The sequence below is a fragment of the Pleuronectes platessa genome, chromosome 24 (assembly GCF_947347685.1).
Source record: "Pleuronectes platessa chromosome 24, fPlePla1.1, whole genome shotgun sequence".
NCBI lineage: Eukaryota > Metazoa > Chordata > Actinopteri > Pleuronectiformes > Pleuronectidae > Pleuronectes > Pleuronectes platessa.
In genome coordinates this window covers 3,980,379-4,002,570 of record NC_070649.1, presented here as the reverse complement: position 1 = coordinate 4,002,570, position 22,192 = coordinate 3,980,379, and the positions used below count along the sequence as shown (strand labels likewise).

General features: G+C 44.8%; 2 protein-coding genes across 4 annotated transcripts; both read left to right on the top strand.

Annotated features, from left to right (window-relative positions):
* The first annotated feature begins 12,041 nt into the window (after positions 1-12,041).
* LOC128430855 (transcription elongation factor A N-terminal and central domain-containing protein) lies at positions 12,042-15,459 on the top strand. Of its 2 annotated transcripts, none has more exons than XM_053416950.1 (2): positions 12,042-12,567; positions 12,695-15,459. In XM_053416950.1, the coding sequence occupies exon 2, from the start codon at positions 12,725-12,727 to the stop codon at positions 13,703-13,705; it is 981 nt and encodes a 326-aa protein (XP_053272925.1). In that variant the 5' UTR covers positions 12,042-12,567; positions 12,695-12,724; the 3' UTR covers positions 13,706-15,459. The 2 variants fall into 2 exon arrangements, with proteins under 2 accessions (XP_053272925.1, XP_053272926.1); XM_053416951.1 differs by having other exon boundaries at positions 12,045-12,567; positions 12,720-15,459.
* Positions 15,460-15,496: 37 nt separating this feature from the next.
* On the top strand, positions 15,497-20,106 carry LOC128430854 (ras-related protein Rab-9A). Of its 2 annotated transcripts, none has more exons than XM_053416948.1 (3): positions 15,497-15,591; positions 17,349-17,384; positions 18,198-20,106. In XM_053416948.1, exon 3 carries the CDS (start codon positions 18,268-18,270, stop codon positions 18,871-18,873), a length of 606 nt encoding a protein of 201 aa, XP_053272923.1. In that variant the 5' UTR covers positions 15,497-15,591; positions 17,349-17,384; positions 18,198-18,267; the 3' UTR covers positions 18,874-20,106. The 2 variants fall into 2 exon arrangements, with proteins under 2 accessions (XP_053272923.1, XP_053272924.1); XM_053416949.1 differs by lacking the exon at positions 15,497-15,591 and adding an exon at positions 15,652-15,784.
* Positions 20,107-22,192: the final 2,086 nt, after the last annotated feature.

The window sequence follows — 22,192 nt, the reverse complement described above, 5'->3', positions numbered from 1 at the left end:
CCTTAAGATGTATTTTAACCCTTTTAATCAAGAGCTTGTGTTTTATAGAGTATCAGCCCAGGGAATCTAAACATCTCAGAGATACCTTCACTCAGACAGGAGGTTTGTGAGGGGGGGTAGAAGAAGCCCTGAGGAGTTAGAAGCTCATGGATCCATCGCTGGAGGAAAAGGTCATGAAAGGAGATCTCCTCACAGACACAAGGAGTAACCTGTTTTCATGGGAACTGGAGCACTGCTTGTTTTCTCATTGGGCCTGAAATACATTGTAGAACCACAACTTCCTCTTAATCCTAATTGTAAGTGATCTGGTTTGTGTTGAAACAGAAAAGGAGGTTCCATGTTCGGGTGTTTTTAAATGTACTTTCCAAACATCGACCGTGCAGCGATGACAACTTGTTTTTCATTGCTGGAAAATAATAATAAAAGCCCGATCCCGTCTGTTTGGAGAACGTTGATCCAGGATTACAGCTCATCTGGGGCCATATCAGCGGCAGACATTTTAATACACGTACAAACGAGGCAGGAGAGAATTAACTTCTCCACTGAGCAGATTGTCGACTTAGATGAGACCGTCCTCCATTTATCAACACTGCGTTGTCATGGGAAAGCTCGGCCGGGGCCAAAAGGGAGCAGATGGCTGGAGGAATCGATGGCTGGGACTCAAACCCGCTGCTCTGCTGATTTGCTTCAGGCCCAGCGGGAGAGTGTTTTGGACTTTTCACTCCATTTGTGCTAAAAAAGCTGTGTGTGTCAGTGTGTGTGTGTGTGTGTGTGTGTGTGTGTTTGCAGCATAAGATCAGGGAGAAAACGTGCACAGGCCTGCCTCTCTCTCCACAGTCGTCCCACTAATGTAAAGAATGTGGCTGTTTGCAGAATTCAGCTTCACAGTGACCCACTTGTTTCCAGGCATTTTAGAAGACACAGTTTATTTCTGAAACTATGATTTGTTTGTTACCACTCTTTGACAGGGTCATGTGCAGAGAGCTGAGGTCAGTGCTTCTTAATGTTCATTTTAGGAATGTGTCAAAAACCCAGAAATAAGTTTCGCACTTCTGGTTTCGTTGTGCGGAAGGCGGAGTGCTTTCGATTCGATATTTAGAGGAAACACTGCAGCAAGAGTAACTTCAAATAGGAGTGGATGAAAAAAATTCTCCCAAATGACCAGCAGAGGGCAATTCCATCGGTTGCAAAGAGAAATGCGTAGCGTCAGTAACCATTTTCCAAACTTAATTGACTCAATCCCTCGTTTCAAGTCGCTTTGAATCCAGTATGATCTTCATTTTTGTAAATTATTACCCAGCTTCACGTAAATTAGACGATAAATTTAAATATGCATGGCAACGTGGATATTAGCATTTGATTGACAGCTCAACAAACCAATTAGGATCCCCACTTGGCTTGGACACAGTTTTTGTGCAAAAGTACCTCAAGACAGATTTGACAAACAAACAAGAAACCCCCTCACGCAGCTTTCTGTCTCAAGTGCCTGTCACTGCGTCAGCTTGTTTCTCTTCCCGGCTCTGTTTATAGTTCTACCCTGAACAACGCCATGGGGCTTTTATTTTGAAAACCGCTGCACAAATAAAGAATGGATCTCTCTGTTGTCCTTTCGCAGCCACTGCATCTATGTTGGTATTAATATCAATAAAGCCTCCGGCCCCTGAGAAAACAGTCAGTCAGACAGACCGTCTGCCCTGGATGCTGCTTTCCAATATTACCCATAATCCACCAGGATGCATCTGTGCAGACCGGTCCAGTTGTCATGCTTAGAAGCAGCCAATCGGCGACTTCTTATGTAATCCCTGACACACACACGCGCACACACACACACAATTAGACCATAGCCTTGCCATTGTCCCTCTAGACAAATTTTGTCTTCATTTGTCCTTCAATCTTTCACACACACACACACACACACACACACACACACAGACAGACACACACACCTGGTCGACTGTAATATATTAAACATTCCTCCTCCCCGAGCCAACAACGTCTCCTGTTGTGCATTCCTCTGAAATTAGACCGGTCCACCGCCGCAGCAGATGGGAACGACCGTGTCCACTTCTGTTCCACTTATGTCATCACACACGCTGTATGTGAATTAATGGTGACGTATGAATCTGCCGTGTGCTCGGAATGTTTGCTCGATGCTGTGAGGCAGCGGGCATGTGGAAACTTACACTTGTGTTTATTGCACTGAGGGGAGATTAAGGCAGTAAAACAGTTTAATAGATTTTTCTGGCCCCAGTGGATGTGAGGCCCGTTTTCCAGCCTCTCACTCCCTGTTCTGTTTGAATCTGCTATTAACAGAAGCTCAGTTTTCACATTGATTGTTTTCCACCTCTACGTCTCACGTGCCTTCGTAATGACTGAAGTAGTATCACAGTTAATTCTATAACATTCAAGTTAAAAGCCGATTGCAGAGGAAGTTGTGTTTTCATTGCCGTTTGTGTGTCTGTCACCAGTTTGAGGCCAAAACTACTGAATTGATTCTCTTGAGACTTAGTGGAAGGACGGGACAGAGACATTTTCATGACTTTCTCAAGAGCATAATTAATGGAACTGGATGAACTGGTATATTCAGGGGACTGATATCTGTGAATGTGTGTAATCCTGTGCAGCTTGACCCTGAAGCAACTGCTGGGCCTTGGTGGAGGAGACAGAATTAAAAGAAGATGGAATGTTCTTACTTCTCTGGTAGATTCTCTCTCACTGTCTCAACTTAGATTAAAATAACTTGATGGTTGTTTTCTTGTGACAGTGCCAAGTTTTGGAATTAACAACTGTATTGTGCAACTTTTTATCTTTAGACAGGAAGTGGAGCGGCAGTTTCACCCTCATGCCCCTGATATGATAACGCTCTCTCTAACTGTAAAGTTTGTGCTAAAGTAGAGAGAGAGAGAGAGAGAGAGAGAGAGAGAGAGAGAGAGAGAGAGAGAGAGAGAGAGAGAGAGAGTCCATCTTGCAGTTGTAGTGACTCCCCCTCCAAACCCTCACCCATCTCCCCTCCTGCCTCCTGCCTCCTCTCTGCTTGTGTTTTCTTCTCCGTCTCTCTCTGTACAGTATTAACTCGCCCGTGGCAGAGAAAGCCAGGCGTGCTATTGTCTGATTGGGGGGTGCCGTTGGGGCTTGGACAACAGACGACCAATGAGAGGACCCCCCCTGCTGAGACCCGGTGGTCTGTGGGGCGTTCCTGCTCATTAGGAGGTGTAGCAGCCGATTGTCAAACAGATAAACGTATCAAATCAAACTTCGAATTATACTAATCAAAGGGCCACTGTTGCACCATGGGTTGTGGTGTACGCGGATGGGAAAAACATAGTGTCCAAACAGATGTCCAGTTTCTGCGAAAAGCGTGGTTTATTTAACCAAACAGCGAGCAAACAAAGAACAAAGAAAATTCCTGTGCCTCTCCCGCTCCGGTAAAAAACCATTTGCCCACCCAGGTGCATGCTGGTCCCTTACCGACAGCCTACCTATATAACTTCAGGTGCCCCCCTACCGTGCCCAAATGAAACAAAACACAAATAATAAACAAGAAACACCTAAAGTAAACAAATAATAAACTAGAATACTAATAGAAATCTAATCATAATGAAATCAAGCAAATTGACTGAGAATAACCAAAAAACTAAATACTCACTAAACAAAATAATAAACTAAACAGCACTAAGTACTACAACTAAATAAATAGCTCCAACAGGAGGCTTTGTTGTTCACGTTGCGTGTGTGTGCGTGTGTGTGTGTGTGTGTGTGTGTGTGTGTGTGTGTGTGAGCTGCGTGATGAATTGACAGTGGCAGGTAAAATGTGAGGGAGAAAATAAATATGGATGAGTGTGAGGACGTCTCTGTGGCTGGGGACAAGTCGTCGGTTTGATCACAGCAGGTGCAGCGAGCACTGAGGGGCCTCTCACTGTCTGAGCTGTGGCTGCCATGAGGCTCCACCTGGGGTCAGAGGTCGTCTGCTGCTTGTCATCACGTGGGCGTCAGAGAATGAGCCTTTCTTTCCCCCGTTGGGACGCACACACCTACGAGCTCCTCTCTGTCGCTCTCTTACCTCATTTCTCCTTCCTCGCCGTGTGCCAGCATGCGCCCATATTTGGACAAGAGTGAACAAAGTCTTGTTTTCTGTGCAGGAATTTTCTCCGTTTGGCCTCTTATCTCTGGCGTCGCAGCTAATGACTGGTTTGGCTGAGGAGAGCATCTTCCAGGGAAGAGAAAGAATGTGAGGAATAAGTTACGCCACATTTCAACCCTAGAATTAAGAAGTTGAAAGCCTCATGACGATTTCAAGCTGGAAAAATCTTGGTTTTATTCATTTTTAATGCGTCAGCCCGTGTTGGGACTCACGTTCCCACTTTTGGGTTATTTAGAGCAGGGAAAACTGTTCTCAAGCATGAGGTCAGCTCGATGGAATGTGGGCCGTCCCTTCCTCTGTTACACTGAAAGCAGCCTGATAACCTGCACATCACAAGGACAATACGTTACCACATCCAGTGGAGCTGCTCTCTCTCCCCTCCGCCGTTCGGCCCTGAGCTGCAGAACCTCTGTTTTTGGTGGAGAGAGCAGCCATTGTGTCAGGAATGTGGGAGGGGCCGTGTTTATTATGGCGAGGACATTAACTCTGGCCTGAAAAGTCATTCAATTTTGTGGAAAAACTGTCCTGAGAGCTGTTCCACACAGAAACACGTTAGCCTACGTGTCACTGCACATTAACACGCTGCAGTTGTCTTGTTTTAATTGGTTCAATCAAAACAAAGACAAAGTTTTTGTTGTTGTTTTTTTTCACCAGTTTCCCAGGGAATGATTCATGGATCTTGATAATCTGATATATTCAAGGGACTGTTATCTGAGTGTGGGAAATTTGATGCGGATCCAAAAGAAAATCCTGATCTAGCAGATTAAAATGTGATTTCTCAAGGTGACTAAGCTGAGTGCCACTCTAGTGTATTTTATGTGTTGTGATACGCTCGCAAAAACAACAACAAACAAAGACATCAAGTCGCATCATGTCTCAAGTGTCCTCATGTCAGGGATGAGAGCTGAAGGTCTGATCATGCTAAAGAAAGAACTGATGTGGTCCGACCACATACAAGGGCAGACGTTAGATTAGAGAGAGTCCTGGGATGTGATAAAGAAAAACACATCATCATTATATTCAGTTTTCTATCTTTTCTTCCACTTTGCTGTTATTGCACTGAACCTCCTCTGATGACAGATTTCTGAAGCTCCAAATGCTCCAGCACATGTTTTCTATTATAGTTTGTGATTTAAATCTATTGAAACAGTGGATCGAATGAGAGTGTGTTGTTTTTACTTTTTAATAAAAAAAGGCTTATGCAGGAATAGCCCTCAAATTGGTGAACGCTGATGAAAGTGATGAGGAGGAGGAGGATGAAGAGGCTCAGAGAGAGAACTGAGAGCGGTCTCACTCCGGCCTGAACCACCTCCACTTCTGCATTCGCTCTTCCGAGAAGGAAGTGGGAGCTGGTGGATGTTTTCAGCCGAGCGACTTCTCTCTGCGCTCGATAACACTCGCTGAGAAATCTTTCACCGATAATGGACGGATGGATGCATCATCCTTAATGAATGTATATCTGTGCATTATCTCTGTTTGGATATTGATGTCGAGTCATTTAGTTTAACTTCCAGCCAATGGTCTTCAAGATCCCAGTTCAACCCATTCAACTCATATGAAGCCTCTTCAACTTTGCTTTTGATACGTCACCCTTATATATATATATATATATATTTATTGTAGTTCCGGGCTTATCAAGTACAGGAAAAAGCACAGGAAGTGTGACCCAGGCCTGATAACAGCGGGGCGTCTATTTCTGAAAAGGCAGCAGCAGACAATGAGGTGTCTGTTCTGTTTCCTGTCAGTTGTTTGGTCCGAACGGGTCTGAAAGCGTCAAAATGAACAGTTTAGCTCTGAGGACTCGGTGACGGACAAAGAAACTGTTACACTCACGATTCATGGAATCAAACGATAAACGCAGTTCAGCATCAGAACCAATCAGAGGACAGAACCTTCAGGAGTCAAGAAGCTGACTTGATAAATCTCCAGCTATTCTCATTCACCTTTCATAGCCGACGCTCTGAGATTGAACGGCTGCTGCTCCACATCAGTCTTGGTTTGATGAAAACCTGATGAGGAATTTTGGCCTCGGAAAAACTCACTTCCTTCCTTTTTGTTTTCATCCACGTGAAGCCAAATAAGGCCAGTTTGACACATCTGCTGAAACCCGAGGCCTCTGGGTAACTTCTGCTCAGCGCCCTGAGAGAAAATAGAAAAGGAGGTGTGATGCTTGTGTGTTGCTCCGACCTCATGTGTGTCTCTTACGGTGAAACATATGACATCATCTGGTGTCTTTCACATCTCCTACCCTGTGAACCTTTGCCCTTTTCCACTCCCGACCACAGCTGCTGTGTTTCAACAACTGTGACTACCCACAATGAACTATCGTGCAAAGTCACACCTGCAGAAAGTCACACACATCTTTCCTGTTCAGTTCACGATGTTTTCTCACTTCTTGGGTCATATTTTGTGCAGGTTGATTCATTTTCAGTAAAACAAGCTGTGGAGACTCGAGGTGAGACTCTGGCTCTGCTCGTCATCTTCCTGTTTAGTGGTGCTTCCTCTTCAGTTGAAAAAACTAGAGTCTGTAAAGGAAGTGCGACACGTTGGTTAACCTCAAAACCAGCAGAGCAGGAAAGGTTCAAAGCCGAGGGGACTGTAGAGAGCGTGACCTTCAGATGTCCCCACTTAGAGTTGTGTGTACGTGTTGGACTCATCTATGCAAACCCCATTCAAACTAGCATTCGTCCCTTTAGTAGTTTGTATCTGCAGACAAGATCCAGCAGCTTCTCCCTGCTCTGTATCTCTCCACAGATTCCACACGATCAGCAGGTCAGAGGTCAAATATGTGACGAGTTGAGACGGCACAGGGTTGGACCAGAGATGGTTTTGGGTTGTTTGTTCACACCGAGCATGTTTGGAGAGTTTGCTTTTCCTGTGCAATTCAACCCTAAACTCCTCTATTTCAGTTTAATTCCACTAAATTATCTTCAAATCAATTGTTCCCCTCAAAGTAAACACTACTGGTATGACAACCACATGAAAATGAAAGTCACTGAACCTGAGAAAAGCTGCTTCTCAGATCCTGGAAGCCGAGGCTACGTGACTTCTGCTGCCTGGCAGCAATTGTGGCCTCGAGTGGTATTTACAAGATCGTGGTTTATTGAATTCGCCGCAGTTTCCCCTCGAGAGTCCATCGAGTCAGCAGCTGTAAAGATGTCCTCATTGTCTGCGCCGTGTTGAAATGCAGTGGAGCGGTGGGACAAGTGGAGACATTCAATCTGTGTTGGACAATTTAGGCTGTAGCTGTGTGTTTGTGTTTATGTACTTGTGAACGCAACTTTGTTATTTCCTCTTTCCAAAGCTACTATAAAGCAAATGGAAGTGAAAGTGGTTTTATTCTTGTTCAGTGCAGATAACTGAAGGTTCAAATGAAACTGTGTGTGTGTGTGTGTGTGTGTGTTCCTGTATTGGTTACTCAAAGCCATAAACAGTGAGGCAGAGACTCTTGTTCTCAGTTGGCTGTTGATGTCTTTGGTGCATGACCACACAGGAATGTGTGTGTGTGTGTGTGTGTGTGTGTATAGATTTCCATTTGGCTTGTGTCCAATCACAGTTCTCTAAACACACCTCATCCGACGGTTTCTTTCACACTGTCTTCTGTCTTCAGATCCACGTTTCACACACAGTCGGATTCTCCAACCTCCCGATTGTGCGTCCATCAGGCGGCTGAATTGGAGGACAGGCGCCGATGGGAGAAATGAAGGATGTGGGTGGGGAGGAATGTGTGAGCCGGGGGAGCAGTGACGTGGAGGAGGAGAAAGAGAGTCCAGGGAGGTGAAGAGCAGGAAATTAAGGAGAAGGAGGCAAAGGGTAGAAAAGAGGAATGAAAGGTGAGATGAGTAAAGACTATGAGGGTCCTGTCCGCAAGCCCTGCAGGTCCATGACTCCAAACTGTGGGATCTGTGGAATTCAATCACTTAGTGGGAACTTCCAGGGAAGTGGATGAGAAGAGAAGAGGAGGAGGAGGAGGAGGTCGCTGGCTAAAAATGTGAAAAGGACAGTACATGCTGTCTCTTTCCATTTTGGGAAAAAAGAAAAACTTTGTACAAAGCTTTGAAAGACCCGTTGCACAAGGAGGAGACTCGTTCTTTGTGTTAACTCTCTCAACAAAACAGAAAAAAACCAAATTAAGGGATTAATTCTCTCATGTGAAGAAACTTTCTTGCAAAACCACGATGTTATGTCACAGCTGTAAACTACACTCAGTTATCACCTGCTGCACATTCAGCTCTTATCTTTCATGAGCTGAATCACACCTGTTTAAACTGCGTCATGCAAGCAGATATTTAACAGCACACACACACGCACACACAGACACACACACACACACACACACACAGGAGGAACAGGAACAAAGGAAGTTCTTTGTGACTGTACACGTCCTGTATCAATAACTGTGGAGGCCATCAGGGCTGTGATTGATCTGTGGTTGATAGAGATAAGTTAAAGATTTCTGTAGAGGTTGACATTTTACACATTTGATTCATGTTTTTAAAGTTGCTGTATTTACGTTTTTGTTAATTGAATCATTTAAATGTAAAAAAGTTTAATAAACTTGTCATAAGACACTGTCTTTATTTGCCAAGAGGTCCATGATGTTACTCGTTAGGAAGGAAACGCTCATCTGGTGCCACGTTGAGTTGATCCCACACACAGCTGAACCAAACTGAACACCCCCCCAACCACACACACACACACACAGACACACACACCTGTGCACCAGTTTGCACTTTGAGCCTCGCCGCCTCCATTGTGATCCCACTGGAAACGTTCAGCCCCAGTAGATGCTGCACAACTGGGACCAACATGCAGGATGTGGTTTATTTGTGACCCACAGTCCCGCTGCTGGAGGGTTTCCCATGAGGCCGAGCGTGTGTGTGGGAGAGAGAGAGAGAGAGAGGAGGGGTTCATGGGAAAACAAATCAGCGAATCAATGTGGATAAATGTCAGTGCACTCGGAGGGAACACATGGTCACAAGCACAGAGGAGAGAAGTCATGTGTGTGAGGAAGATTATTCAAATCAATACTTTTACTTTAATACTTCAGGTCACTGCCTTTGGTTTAATGGATTAACGGAGATTCTTATAGAAACATGAACCGTGGTTTCCCAACAAAACCGTATCTTGTGATTCTGTCTCAACCTGATACACGTTTTAATTCTTTACAAAGCTTTGTCAGGAAAGGACAATATTATGATCAGCCGGGGGGGGCACACAAAAACAGTCATGGTAGTTTCTGTCGTTGCCTCATTTCCTGCACGAGGACGAAGCCACGACACTCCAGTGCAAAGTCCTCAGTCCAAAATAGAAACTTGAAAAACACAGAGAAGACATTCAGTCCATTCCAGTCATCTGGGATCACCCTCAAGGTCATGAGTGGGTTAGTGGGTGGGTGGGGGGGGGCAGCCAAGAACCCCCCCCCCACACACACTGTCAAGAGCATTAGGCACAGACACGAAATAGAGGTTGATTTTTCTCTTGCAGCATGAAAACCTCAGCTCTGTGAACTCTGGCGTGTTTCAAGGGGACGAAGCAAACAGACAATAAATCTGTCGTCATCGTGGCTGAAAAACAATGGAATAGAAATCAGTTCAGGGACTGTATGAAAATTACTGGGTTGTAATGTGCAAGAAAATCGCACTAGTCGTCACTAGTAAAAATCATGTTGTTCTTAATATATTCTTCTAATTGTAAAAACAACTTGAAACTGTCACCGTTAGTTAAAAAAAAGGCAAAATTATAACCTGATTATATAATAAAGCGTTTTTTGTTAAACTTTGCTCCGATGCAGAACAAAGTTAAAAGTATATCCTGGCCACTCGATCAAATCAGTACACAAAGCCCCTTTGTTTGAGTAGGTCCTGCAGCACAGGGCATCATGGGAGTTGTAGTCTTCACCATCAACGCTGATGAAAACCTACCTGATGCAACTCAAGTGAAAATCATGTTCGACTGACTCACGAGCTAACACAATGTGTGTTTCCTTCATTTAAGGAAATGTGAATATGAGGTTTTGAACATTATTAACATTTTGCATGATGTGAATCCACAAGTCATCAAAATGTAAAACATCGTTCTAGTCGTATTAAGACATTTAAAGAGGAATCGTTACACGTTATATCTTCAAGGATGAAATGTGTAAGATTCAAAGAGATGAGAAAATCTAACCCCTGAAACTAGAGACAGGTTTTCTGTGACCAGAGTAGAACAAAGGCCGTTTAGACCTGTCAAGCATTCTATAGAAAAAACCCTCAGAATACATCTGCACTCTCTTAATAGGTGGAATATTCACAGAACTCGCTAATGTGGGTATGGTCCTTCTTAATCTATGATAGAACTCATTATTAATACCTTTTGTTCTGTTGTGTGTTGTGTCTCGGCCACACACGTTCATGCAGTGCGACACACACTTGTGCTAGATGTGTGTGTGTGGAGGGGGGGGGGGGGACTTGCAGGGACTTACCATGTTGTCATGAATGTCTGCCCATGAAGAAACTGATCAGTTTAACAAGAAGGCCTCCCACCTCCTCAAGCTCAGGGCGGGGCTCTGTGTGTGTGGGTGCCTACATGTGTGCGTGTGTGTGTGCGTGTAAGTGCGTGCATGTGTGTGTGTGTGTAAACGGTTATGTGTACATGCCATCAAGTGTGGCGTGGTCTGCACAAGAGGCGGAGACAAACAAAAGCAGGATGTGATACAGCAGGACTCCACTTCCTCACAGGGCTCCATTCAGGCCAGCAGCAGCAGTGCAGGGAGCGCCACCTATTGGCGAGAACCCACCACAGCTGCGGCGTGCTGGTAAAATTCCATTCCATTATTTGATAAGATCCGAGGAGCCTTGTGAGTGTTGTCGGGAATTCCAGTCATGTGAGGCTGGGGAAACAAAAGACAGGGGGCCGGCCGTGTGTCGGCTGCTGGAAGAGGGTCTTTTCTTTTCTGTTGTGTCTGTTGCATATGTTCCCTGAAGGCTAAGCTGGACCCCACCCGTCTCAACACACACACACACACACACACACACACACACACACACACACACACACACACACACACACACTGCAGAGGCAACACACAGCTTGAGGTGTGAGACCCTCTTGTGACTGAGAGGTCACAGGTTCAATCCACTTAACTTCAACCTGATTGGCAGAAAAAACAACATCTTCCTTTGAACGTAGGCGGCAGGAGAACTCTGAGAAGAAAAGTTGGACGCTGCTCAGACGTCTCCTATAGAAGCTCTAATGTCCATTTGGGGTTTTAAGAGCTGCTGCTTGAAGACTCGAGAGCCAGAAGCCATTACACGAGGAGACAGTGCATCAGTTTTCCCACAGGGCCTCCTCCCTCCACCGCTATCGGCCCCGGCTGCATGAATCCTGAAAGCAAATGTTTAATATATGTCTGAGAGGGTGATGTCATAGCGTGGGTTACATAATGACACCCTGCTCTCTGTATCTCAAGGAGCTGTCTGTCTGGATGATGACATATCATTTGACAGGGGTGTACTTTCCTGGACTTAACTGGCTCCCTGGTTCGGTTTGTGTCTGGTTTCAGGAAACTAACTGGGCCAGGGTTTTTCATTGGAGTGTTTCCAAATGGACGTTTGTACAGATTACAAACCGGATGTCTCATTGTGTGTTTTCACGAGTCTTGGCACAACCATCAATAACATCCTGACAGATGTGATTTCCCTCAAGGCGCTGTACTGAAATTATAGAGGTGGCAGGTTTTTGTTTTCGCCTTAACTTTGCAGATGTCTTTCCCAAAATCTGACAGGTGAAGGTTTTAAAACCCGAAATCAATAATTTCTATTGAATTTGTTTATTGAGCTGCGGAAGTGAATTGAATCTGTTTGAATAGTTTGACGGTTTTGACCTTCGACGAAGCTGGAACGTCTAGAATCCAGAAAGCTGTGTTAGATTATTCACTGTGTCACAACACTCTTATTGTTATTCAACTTCTGTTAGAGACTAGACTAGAAGACATGTGACAGGAGGTGATGCTGCAAATATGTGTTTTGAATAAGTTGTGTGACTTTATTGTCTATGCCAACTCGTCTGTCCACTGTGTTGGTCCTTATGCTCGATAACTTTTCTCTAAGTGACACATCTGTACAACATCTGCAGGACAGACTGAGGGGCTTGTCTCAGCCTGTTGGGAACTCTGATCAAAACAGAAATGTCCTTTAAAAGGAGGAGTGTTCTGAGTGTCAGCTTCAGGTACATTCAGTTCCAGAGCTAGAAACTCATCCAGACCCCTTCGTGGTCACACTGGGCCTCTGGTTCTCTGAGGCTGCAGCACCATCTAGAGGCCAAGGCGGGCAACGTCACTGCTTTGACGGCATGACACTATTCAACATGGCCGCTTCCATGCGGACGTGTTGTTGTTGGTTCCTGTTTGTGTGAAGGAGCAGAAAAACCATGAAGGACTTCAGGTAAACAAACACAGAGAAATGAATCCATTTCAATAGACGCAAACTGCATAATGGAGCAAATTTCTTTTGCATCTGTGTGGTAAAGGCCTCCACATTAAATTTAAGCATATTTATCTTCTGCATTCAGGACTTAAACTGTTTCATCTCTCCAGTCGCCATGGAAGCCAAAGGATTGGTTCACTGTGCGCTGCAGATCGAGAAACTGACCTCAGACAGAAGCTACGGGAACATCTGGATCCTCCTCGGTGACCTCGATGAGTCGCAGGTCACGGCCGAGCAGCTGGAGGGGACGGACATCGTCAGGGTTCTCTACAGGCTGCTGAGGACCTGCTCGGACGAGGGCGTGAGGAAGAAGGTCAAGAGCCTGTTGTCCAAGTGGAAGAGGCAATACAGCAAAGTGAAATGTGGAGGGGGGAGCGAGGAGGATGGAGGGGGGTCCAGGCAGGAGGAGGATGGAGGGGGGTCCAGGCAGGAGGAGGAACCCCCCTGTGGATCAGCACAGGCAGGTGATGGTGGAGGGAGTGTGAAGGTTGAGGAAGAGCAAGAAGAGTCATCCACAGTGGAACAACACAACCTCCAGACTCCCACTTCATCTGCGTCATCATCAGTGAGAGACAAATGTGCTCAGCTGCTCCTCGCCGCCCTCCACCCCGAGCCTCCGGGTCAGGACCAGGCCTCACGGCTGGCCGGAGACATCGAGTGTCACGTCCACGAGCTCCACAGACACAGCGAGGTCAAATACAAAACCTGCGTGAGGAGCAAGGTAGCCAACCTGAGGAATCCTAAAAACGGCCACCTACGCCGGGGCCTCCTGAGCGGCTCCCTGACGCCCGAGGCCTTCGCCCACATGTCGGCGAAGGAGATGGCGAGCGAGGAGCTGCGGCAGCTCAGGGAGGAGTACTCGTCTCGGGGTGTGAGCGAGAGGCAGCTGCCTCAGGTGTTAGAGGGGACCCAGACCCAGAAGATCCGCTGCAAAAGGTGCGGGGGGTCGGACTGTAGTGTGACGCAGGTGTCCAGGGGCGCCCTGTTCCTGCCTGCGTGGGTGAGGCGTGGTGGCGCTGACGAGGATGCCATGACCTTTGTGACCTGCAGTGCGTGTGGGCAGCAGTGGTACCACAGCGGCTGGGTCTGTCTCTGAATCCAAGTCACGATGTTTGGATCGCTGAAGGAGGCTGAGTTCTCATCTCCTGATGTTTGTTAGGACGATTACACAAATACTACTGAACTGATAAATTGTAATCTTGTTTAAAAGTATTTTCTCAGCGGAAGAAACTGTGAAAACTTTTAACAGGAGGCGTAAGACCCAAGTTGGTGTTTATTGCAGCCGCAGATTGAAACCACAACTTTTCACGAGGCAGATCTCGTCATCATCTTCTTCTTCTTCTTCTTCTTCTTCTTCTTCTTCTTCTTCTTCTCGCTGAATCCTTTCCTGTTTCCTCCACTCGCTCTAATTGTCCGTCTCTCATTTAATTCTCCTGGCTTCCACATGTCACCTTTCTCCCTCGCTAATGCAAGCGTTCATTGACCTGTGGGAGAAAGAACAGGATCCTGTTGCACTGATGTGTAAGCCACTCTGGCTGTGCATGCTGGGTAAATTCTTCTGCCGACAATATCCCATTCACTTGGAGCAAACTGGATTGTGCGGATGAGCCATGTGACCTCAGAGAAGGAGCATGTGAGTCAGTAATCTGCCCCTCTGAGCCTCGGCCTCGGGGGTTTGATACCCGTGGTCCTGCAGTGTGTGGAGGCAGTCGACGTGGCGCTCCGACTCACTGACACGTCAGCGTGACATCACGGCGACGGGTTTGTGAGGCCGAGGCCCTGGAGTTTCAGGAAATGTGTATTTTTGTTAATAGAAATAAAACTTTCCTCAATCAAAGAGGATGTTTTTCACTTTTTCCCTCAACTTCACTTGGTTTTTAAATGACAAACCATACGTGTCATAGTGAAAATCCCCCCCGCTCTTGTGATTAGTTGCATGTGTTCAGATATGGATGCTGCAGCCCCCTCGTCACTGAGATACAGTAGGAATGTGTGTGTCTGTGTGTGTGTGGTATCTGCAGCGCTGTGGCGTTTCTCTGTGTTGTGTCTCCTCTCAGATCCTCCCTATCTTTCTTCTGGTTGTTGTGTTGTGTGAAGGATTTCATCCCTTCAGTCACAGCGGTGTGTCAGTGCTGCTGCCTCCACCCTCCTCCACCTCACACTGACAGAGAGAGACAGATAACGTAGGTGGAGGTAAGATGATGGAGCTGTTAATGACTCAAGTAGATTCTCATGCAGTTTGACACAAGAGGTTTTAAATATAAACCATTTTCAGTTCTAAATCCTAAGAACTATCAATCACCACTAGATTCCATAGACGTGAAATGTCACCCGCCCTCAACAATCGTTTTACAAATGAATTTCTAAATGTAAAATTACTGCATTTATATATTTCTTGTCTTATCGACCACTCAAAGTGCTTCAAAGTTCACACACATTCACAGCACTTTCATTATTCACTTATACGGCTGCTGGGACATTTAGGTTTGTAGCGTCTTGCTCAAGGACACTTCGCTGTGGGAACCAGGGACATGGTGGATGTAGTACTTTGATACTCTTATCAACCAAGTGAATATTTATTGTTCACTTTATTTGGAAATCATAGTATGCTGAGTAATTTCATTTCTTCACTGTGCAGTCGTCTGTTGACCCCTGATATTCATTTAGGGGCTTTTGGTTCAACCTACTGATCCTCGTCCAGATTTAAACTCGATATAAAGGTTTGTTTCCTGGATGAGCAGCAGAATAAAGGACAAAGAGTCAACTCTCTATTTTTCTAAACGGATGAGAGACGCACGATGCTTCGCGCACACATGCAGGAGAGCGCATGATGAGAGGAGGCGGGACACACCCGGGTCATATGAGCGTCACCGGCGGCTGCGCGGGGCCACAGAGCAGCGGGGGGCACCACCGCAGCTCCGCGTCCCCGGCTGACAGCTGCACCCGGCCGGCATGGAAGAGGAGGCTCCGCCGAGCTCACAGGTTGGTTCCTTAAGAAGCTGAAACTTTCATCTTCAGTCGTTGGGGGGGGGGGGGGTGGGGGGGGGTGGGGATGTGTATTGAGTGTGTAACTGTTAAGCGCGCCCTTTATCGGACAAGCAACTCGCCGTGTCGTGTCTTTACGCATTCCATTACGCACAAACTTTGATACGCACAGGAGCCACTGCTGGAGCATGTAAGTGACAACGCGTGCTACTTTTGTGCTGATAAACAATTAGATGATGTATTTCCGCCATCATGTATTTCCTGCTGCTCTTTCCTCCGACTTAACATGTGATCAAAATATGATATGCGCAAGGATCTCGGAAATAACGAAGCATTTCTGCCACAAATATCACAGCCATTCGGATCCGTGTCTTTATGTGGAAGTCAACATCAGTTTGAGTTGTAGTTCCTTTGTGTTGTTGGAGTTTTAAATCGAATCCATTGATGATAAATGAGCCTCACTCAATCTGAGTCTCCTGAAATCATCCTTATCGTTTAGAAAATATAAAGTTATAGTATTTTTCAGTTTAGTGTAATCGTGTGTTGAGTTGTAAACTTTTTACAGTCTCCTCCTCCTCTGTTGAATGAAGCATATGACTCATGCTTCAACTCTGCTTCTTATATTTTGCTCTTTTAAATGTTAAAGTGACAGCACCACAATCTGTGTTTCCTTAGACAAAGTGGACATTTATCTAGATCCTAGATTTAAATATATTCCCTTGAGTCCACAGCAGAGTTCAACTCCTCACTTAAACCTAACTTCATCTAACAAGCTGCAGATTTGCTCAGTTTAGGCCTAATTGGCTGCGGACGGCACCAGACCTCCTGTTGTGTAATGTACAGATGGTTGAAGACAGGAAGTGATGGAACTGTGTGTGTAACGTTCTGTCCAACGTCTTTTTCATAATAGCTGTATAGTTACCAGCTTGAGGTGAAATAATAAATTAACAAAGTAAAGCTTAGATGGAGTTTGCAGAATTCATGAAACGTCACAGTGCTTCTGCAGGACTTGAGGTAACTTATAGAATTGGTTGGGTGCTGGAATTCAAAATAGTAACGCAAACTTTTTTTACCTAGTACCCCTCAAAAAACAAAAGATAATTCTTGTTTAGTTCAACTGGTGGTTCGGTTGAACCATTAGTTTAAAAGCTAGAACCAGCATATATTAATCTATGTTATAGTATTTGTGCTTTAAAAATGTCAGGAACCGTTAATTAATCAATAACCGATCGACGCACTCAGTCAATCACAAGTGAGTGTCAGCTGTCAATCATGACGTTTAATTTATATAGCATAAAATAACTAAACACAACCAAACTTATCGGAAAAGTTAACGAAACAATTGACTTGGTCCTCGTCCCACCCACTAACATGGAGCTGGCATGAGACTCAGTTGCTTCACTTTGTGTCTCTGACTGGTCCCAGTGTATCGCAGACTGATACCAGGACAGCAAGTGATGGACGGGTGCTCCATCATATTATCTCAACTGTGGCGGGGGCACTGATCCTGTGTGTCCCCCCCCCCCCCCCCCCCTAAAGCTCCTCCCCCCCACCCCATTTAAACCTGCTCCTTAAGATTCCCCACCTACTCTTCCCTGAGCTTCATTGTGGGGCGGAGGTGGAATGATCGCAGCGAGTCTCTGTGTGTGTCACAGGATTAAATTCACACTTTAAATCCTCATCAGTCACTTACTGGGAGCTGAGCCTGTGAGTGGGAGCGAACTTTAATACTCTCTCTGGTCGTCTCTCCACAGATTGTCTGACAGGATGAGCCACGTGCGGACATAACGGTGAGGAATCTTCCTTCTGGTGCTGATGACTCACTGGGTCCTGTGATCAGGCTCCATGTGATGTGCTGCTCTCCACAGATCGTTTCACGCACGACACGTTACACAGTGTAGGAAGCTCGTTTGTTGCGTAGTGTAATTAGGGGGCAGTGGCTGTTTAATAGGATTAGCTCAGTCGACTGACTTTGGTCTGATCTGCAGTTCTCATGTGAGGAAACATGTAAGCTCTCACAGGAAGTGGAATGTGGATAGAGTCTGCGTATTAAATAGCTCTTACGTGTATTTTCATTATAAACTAATCTGTCTGGGTTTCTTCTGATTATTCCCTTTATTCTGCTAAATGTCAGAAAACTCACGGAGCTTGTTTAATCTATCAAATGTCCAAAACCCAAATATAGTCAGTTAATTATCATTGAATTAATTGTAGTTTAGTTAAATATCTTATGACAAAGAAGCTTAAAATGTCATTTATGAGGATTTGGAACCAGGCAGGTTTTTAGAAAATGACAATTCTGTGGTTCATCTGTTGCTGTTGCAATGGTTTTATTCTGGTTATGTCCACCAGATGGCACTAAAGAGAAGTCTTTTCATACCCTCCTTAGTGAAGCCTACATACTATAGATTGTGAATAAAGATGGACGACATGACAGCTCTCCAAAAGTGAAGCCAAAGCATCTGAATCGCCCCCTAGTGGCTGGCTGCAGTGTAGTTCATCGATACCTCCTCCTCCATGTTAGTGGATAGGACCATCTTGAATGTTCTAAATTGACGTTGTTGTTTTGCTCTTTGGTATTAAAACGTTTTCCTGTTCCTCAGGTGAAACCCCTTCCTTCATTGTTGGCGTCCTCAAACCTTCGTGGATCCTAAAGCTGCTCTGACTGCGACCATGACGTCCAAGTCCACTTTCCTGAAGGTGATCCTTCTGGGTGACGGCGGCGTGGGGAAGTCGTCCCTCATGAACCGCTACGTCACCAACAAGTTCGACTCGCACCTCTTCCACACCATCGGCGTGGAGTTCCTCAACAAGGAGCTTGAGGTGGACGGGCACAGCATCACGCTGCAGATCTGGGACACGGCGGGTCAGGAGCGCTTCCGCAGCCTCCGCACGCCGTTCTACCGCGGCTCCGACTGCTGCCTGCTCACCTTCAGCATCGACGACCGGCAGAGCTTCCGCAACCTGGCCAACTGGAAGAAGGAGTTCACCTATTACGCTGACGTCAAGGACCCGGACAACTTCCCCTTCGTGGTTCTGGGCAACAAAGTGGACGTGCTGGAGCGCCAGGTGTCCGGGGAGGACGCGAGGCGGTGGTGCGGTGAGAATGGCGGACACCCGTACTTTGAGACATGCGCCAAGGATGCTACGAACGTGGCGCCGGCCTTCGAGGAGGCGATTCGCGGTATCCTGGCGATGGATGACAGAGCGGACGACCTCATCCACACCAACACGGTGGACTTACAGAGAAAGAGTCGCCCGAACCCCAGCTGCTGCTGAGCCGAGAGGAACGCCCCGGCTCACGTGACGCTTGATGCAGTTTGTGGTTCGGCCAAAAGAGGAACCGGTGTTTGCTTGCGTCTGAACATTCTGCGGTGTTCTTCTCACTTCAGCCTTTTTAAGACGGATGAATACATTTCAAAGAACGGACGACGTTCTGTGCCAACTTTCAGCATTTCCTTTTTTACCACCAAGGGACCGGAAACCTCCGTGGACCAGCTGGAAGTTCGGAGACGCGGTTATTACTCGATGAAAAGCAATAAAAGAACGTCAAATGAAATAAAAGCTCTAATATATCTTTGCAGATTTCATAGATTTATTTGTGGTTAGTAACAAACCTCAGTTACTGATGAATAATTGCTTGATATACCTCAGTAATAATCACTATTCATGTGTTGAACTTGTGACATGTGACAACCAACCAGCCAGTTGCCAAAGAAGCTTCAGGAAAGTTGGGCTGAAAAAGTGATTTGTTTTTTTGTCCATGCTGCAAATTAAGTTGAATAAAGTAATTCATGTTTTATAACAGTTAATTTGTTTCCTCCAGTAGAACAGTATGTTAATCACACTAGATTATAACCAGCTAATGCTGCCAAATAATTACAATTACTATCAGCACAACACAATTAAATAGTGACAAACAGTTTTGAAATATTACATCACGACTGCTTGCATCTAAATTTGTTGTAATTACCTTTATAGATTAGATTTCATGTTTTTAATCACATGATCAACTTGTATTTGCTTGTTGGGTGAACGGTGCCACAGCAGAGATTGTTTCTTTTAATACAGTTGTTGCTATAATGTGTGTGTGTGTGTGTGTTGACCCTGAAGTCACTGGAACACTGTGGCCTCTCTGATCTCATTCCTTCGAGGCACATGACTCCCAGTCAGTGGCCAAAAATGAAATAGAGGGAAAATAAGTGATATCTTTCTTTGAAAACCCTCTTTGTCCCATTTATCAAAAGTCAGAGATATTCCCCTGTTTGTGGTTTCATAGTTAACACACTGGTTCAGACGATTTCTCCAGTTCCAATTTGAATGTGTGAACTAAATGAACATGATTTGGTGTGAGGGAAGACACCTGTGGGCCTGCGGTTGCGAGAGCTGCTGTGGTCGTTCAGTAGTTTCACAAACGTAATGTGTTCGAACCACATCCTGATTCCACATCAGAGCTCTGAAGAAACCAACTGACTCTGGTCTCTGGACGGTTTCCACTGAGGTCTGAGGAATCACACAGAATCAGGCAGCTCAGTTATTCATCCGGCCGAGGGGTTCAGGTTACTACAGGTGTAATTACACATCTATCATTTCTTTATTGTTGTGGTTAACCTATTTTTATGGGCTGCATGGATTCATTTAAGCACCTTGCTCAGATTTTATGGTTCCAGCATAAAAAATGTAAGAAGCAGCTGTTTTGTCTGTTTCTGATATTACAATAATTTAATACCTTGACTTGTGGAATGTTGCTTGAATATAAAAATCCATGTTCAGAGGTCATCCTGGGTTTTATGGGTATTTTTACTCCCCAAAGGAGTTTTCATCTGCGTTTGTTTTCCTCTTAGTTGAAGCAGGATTACCCAAAAAACTACTTAACGGATTAGCATGAAACTTGGTGGGAGGAGGAAATATGGGTCAGGAGAGAATGGCTGTGTTTCTGGTGTGGATCCAGGAATTCTTTTTTCACTTTAACATTGTGAGTCTGTTTTTTTCACATTCTTCTGGGAATTTTCTGAAGAATCGGGGCAGAAGTCTTTATTAAGAAACAAGGCATATGTAGAGTGGAGAAGTTTTGAATCATATAAAGTATTTGTTATTGGGGGGGGGGGTCTTTACCCATTTACTGTATGGTATATATATATATATATATAAATATTCCTTTTAACCACATTAGAAGTTGATTTTAGATTCTTAGATCACTTCATAGACCCGAACTCAAGAAAGAGGCAGGAGACAACGGTGTCACGATAATAAAAAATATCGGTTTTACTAGAGAAGGTTACAAAAATCATCACTATATAGGAGTCATATAACTATTTCCAACTTAAAAAATAAAACCAATAATGAAAACACCTACAGGGGACTACGATGCCATCAAAGTACAATGGAGTTTTTCTTTAGAAAAGAGTGGGTGGAGAGGGGGACGGGTGAGGAGGAGGAGGAGGAGGAGGAGGAGGAGGAGGAGGGGGTCAAACACCGCCTACCATAGTTGTCAGAACAATTGACTACACATCACCTGAAAAACTGCAAAGACACAGTCATGTCTCCTTCATGCAAACAACAAGGAAACAACAACACCCTGACACGCATCGTCTTATAGGAAATTGAAGTTTGCCTTTACATCAACCTGGCGGCAAAGCACGTATATTTATCAAACATAACACACATGGCAATATAGTCCTTTTTTATACAGAGTAGACAGCTGCACACATGGACGATACCGACATGCTTCATCCCATCAAAGTTCAAAAATGTGTCTTCAGTGTTTTTTTTACGGGTGAACTAACCGGTGACGTTCCGTTTGGAATATCGTTTATGATTATCAAACCATATTTGATTATAAAATCAATGTATGAAAATTCCTGACTTGTTTTATGCAGAGTGTAAACATCCGAACCCGCCTCTGTGGCTAACGTGAGAAGCATGACGTTGAAAAGCATAAAAGGAAACAATAAAAAAAAAGTGACGTGTTTTTCCAACTTGAAATGAAAATCAATGTTACAGAATCACAAGCTGCCTAAAACTGATCAAACCATAAAAAAATCAACTCCCATTTCTTTTTTTCTAAAATCATTTTAAAATGTACACGTCACAAGCACCTCAATCCATCATATCATGACTGCACTGTTTCCCTCTCACGACATATCATTGAAGATGTTACATTACAATTATTATATCAAATGCAGAACTAGTATTTGAGTGCTAAACACATATCTCAAAGGGTACATTTACATATATTTGTGGAAAAATAATAATAATAATAATAATAGAAGAGCATGGCAAAATCACTGATTGTGTTCTCCTCCTTCTGGGAGACGTGTAAATCCGGATTTATTTTTTTGTGAGATTAAGATATTTACAGGTGAACTTCAATCACAAAAGGAGAAGTTTTATAAAATTAGGGAATCATATCGAATGTATAATTCACACAGGACAGCGAATCAATCCATTAAGGATAAGTGTTTGGAAAAAAACGCAACGGGCTAAGATCTGATTTGGTTTGATACCTGAGGTGTGTTTGTGTGTGTGTGTTTGTGTGTGTGTTTGTGTGTGTGTTTGTACGGAAAAACAAGTCGGAAAAGAGTTGTTTAATTTTTTT